Here is a 2,911-nt window from a genome sequence, read left to right as displayed (position 1 = left end):
GGTGGTGGGTGCCTATAATCCCAGCTACTCGGGAGGCTGAGGCAGGAGAATGGCTTGAACCCAGGAGGCAGAGGTTGTAGTCAGCCAAGATTTCACCACTGCACTCCAGCCTGGTGACAGTGTAAGACTCTGTCTCAAAAAAAAAAAAGATGAAGGTTAAGCAGGGTACAGATGCTGATGCCTGTAATCCCAGCACTTTGGGAGGCCAAGGTGGGTGGATTCCTTGAGGTCAGGAGTTCGAGACCAGCCTGGCTAACATGGTGAAACCCCATCTCTACTAAAAACACAAAAAAATTAGCCGGGTGTGGTGACCTGCACCTGTAATCTCAGCAACTTGGGAGGCTGAGGCAGGGGAATTGCTTGAACCAGGGAGGTGGAGGTTGCAGTGAGCAGAGGTCGCGCCTCTGCACTCCAGCCTGGGCAACAGAGCAAGACTCCATCTTAAAAAAAAAAAAAAAAAAAAGAATGTTAAATATTTTAGGGATTCTGATTATAAAGATGTGGATTGTCCATAATTAAGACATACTTTTCTGCCTGGCTGAGACAGCATTAGGCCATATTTCTAGTACAGATTTTGATTGACTGTAACACTGCTCTACAAGCATATGTAAACTAGTTCTTTTGCCTCAGTACCCTAAGGGACAGGGCACTTGGGAGCGCGAGTCAAGATATACCCTGTGTGCCGCCTCGGTCATCCCCTGGCGCGGCCGCGTCTTCCATGGCCTTGCCCTCGGCCTCAAGCTTCGATGCTGTCTTTTCATGGAAACCATGGTTATGCTCAACAGGAACTGTCTCCAAATTGCTTGGTGGTATCTGATCTTCCACAATTGCCTCTCCAGCCTTCAGGTGCCCTTCTATTCCCTGTGTCCCCGAGGTTTCCTTTCTGGGTAGGAGAGGGGCCGCCTTGCGCTGGGGCTCTGGCACGAGTTTTTCCAGATGCCCCTCTGCTGCCCCAGGAGGAGTGGCTGGCAGCTGCCCCCCTGCTGTGGCCTCTTCTGCCAGCACAGTAGGCACTGGGCTGCCCTTCAGTGGTACAGGCGACCCTGATTTTGTGTGGACAGGTAAGGGTCCTTTAACTTCGAATGGCTTTTGGCTTTCTTTATCTATTTCATTTAATCTAAATGTTTCCTGCAATTGTTTTTCCTTTAAACTTTGCTTCAAAAACTCTTCATCTGCTTGAGATCTGGGCACTGTGGTTTTTGGTCTTGCGTCTTCCCTGCCTTCTGATGGCTTAGCAGGTGGCCCTTTCTTCTTTGGCTGGTGGGGCTTCTCTGGACCAGTGACGTCCGCATGCGGCTTCTGCAGCAAGGTTTTCTCTTTTGCTGATACTGTAACTTGGGGGGCTCTGCTTTCAGAGGAACGAGAGGCCTCTGGTTTTCGAAGCCCCCCTCTGCCTTTGCTCACCACTCGAGGAGTGACCTCTGAAACGTCAGCCTCGTCATCAGATTCAGAATCAGAGGAGCTGGACGAGGATGAAGACGAAGGCGACGTCACTTTCCGACCCACCCGAGGAGCTTCTGAGTTGGAGCCCTGTTTTCTGAACGGAGACACAACTTTCTGTGGAAACTCTACCAAAGTCTTTCTTGACAAAAATTTCGGAACCCCTTCATCTGTGAACAGCACGCTGCCACTGGGACTGGGACTAGCTACCATCCCGCCCTTATTCGCAGCTGGTGGGTAAGAACCGGGTGAAGATAAGTTTTTAGACAATTCAGCTGCTGTCTGGGTGGCTAGGAGCTTGCCCCTCTCCTTTGGTTCCACTACATCTAGGAAATGGCATAAAGAGGAATATTATTTAACAAAACAACTTAAAACTCAGTCAAAATCACAGACATTTCATGACACATTATTTGTCACTGATGGTATCTTCAATACACTCATCCTAAGACAGGTCCCATAGAAACCCACCAAGCAACCAACTGAGGATGGAAAATGTTCAGAAAATCATCTGCTTTGACAAACTTTTTTCCTTGACATTATTCCCCAAACAGCACAACAACTATTTACATGGTATTTACATTGTATTAGGTATTATAAGTAATCTAGAGATGATTTAAGGTATACAGGAGGATGTACTTAGGTGATACGCAAACACTGCATCACTGTATATCAGCGACTTGAGCATCTGCAAACTCTGGAATCCTGGTGGGAGGGGTGGCCTGGAACCCATTCCCCTCAGATACTGAAGGATGACTGTATAATAAAACACAAAACTACCGACCTAAGACTAGCTGCGTAGGCCTATCTCACAGCCTAAGATGGGGACTTTCAGAGACTGTTTCTCTTCTCTAAGAGACCATAACAAATTGTGTAACATAAAGGTCTACAAATACTGTACTGGTAATTAGTGAAGGCAGGAGTTCGCCTTGTTGCTTTCCTATTGCCTCTCAATACAGAACTCAAATTTCCTGAATCTCTTTTCTGCTTTTTTGAAAAGGGAGGGCACGGCCTTCAAGTTTTTAGTGATCCCCCTATCAAAAATAAAAAGGGTTAGGGTGTGAGAAATGGATTAGCAACCTTAAAATACTTCCATATCTTGTCAAAAGGTCACAAAACTAACTTTGGAAACAAGGCACATTCAGAAACAGAGGTGCATTTAAACATTACATTACAGAACAAAGTTACGGCCGGGCGTGGTGGCTCAAGCCTGTAATCCCAGCACTTTGGGAGGCTGAGATGGGTGGATCACGAGGTCAGGAGATCGAGACCATCCTGGCTAACACGGTGAAACCCCGTCTCTACTAAAAAATACAAAAAATTAGCTGGGCGAGATGGCGGGCGCCTGTAGTCCCAGCTACTCGGGAGGCTGAGGCAGGAGAATGGCGTGAACCCGGGAGGCGGAGCTTGCAGTGAGCCAAGATCGCGCCACTGCACTCCAGCCCGGGCGACAGAGCGAGACTCCGTCTCAAAA

General features: G+C 47.9%; 1 protein-coding gene across 1 annotated transcript; it reads right to left on the bottom strand.

Annotated features, from left to right (window-relative positions):
- Positions 1-486: 486 nt before the first annotated feature.
- Positions 487-2,645, bottom strand: LOC111534400 (translation initiation factor IF-2-like). Its single transcript, XM_023201012.2, has one exon. The coding sequence runs from the start codon at positions 1,651-1,653 to the stop codon at positions 664-666; it is 990 nt and encodes a 329-aa protein (XP_023056780.1). The 5' UTR covers positions 1,654-2,645; the 3' UTR covers positions 487-663.
- Positions 2,646-2,911: the final 266 nt, after the last annotated feature.

The sequence above is a fragment of the Piliocolobus tephrosceles genome, unplaced genomic scaffold (genome assembly GCF_002776525.5).
Source record: "Piliocolobus tephrosceles isolate RC106 unplaced genomic scaffold, ASM277652v3 unscaffolded_22456, whole genome shotgun sequence".
NCBI lineage: Eukaryota > Metazoa > Chordata > Mammalia > Primates > Cercopithecidae > Piliocolobus > Piliocolobus tephrosceles.
The sequence above is the reverse complement of the archived record's forward strand: the minus strand, read 5'-3'. Positions and strand labels throughout refer to the sequence as shown.

What these genes read in the sequence shown, in the direction of transcription:
- LOC111534400 (XM_023201012.2), bottom strand. Translation starts at nt 1,653, where the DNA reads ATGGTAGCTAGTCCCAGTCCCAGTGGCAGCGTGCTGTTCACAGATGAA.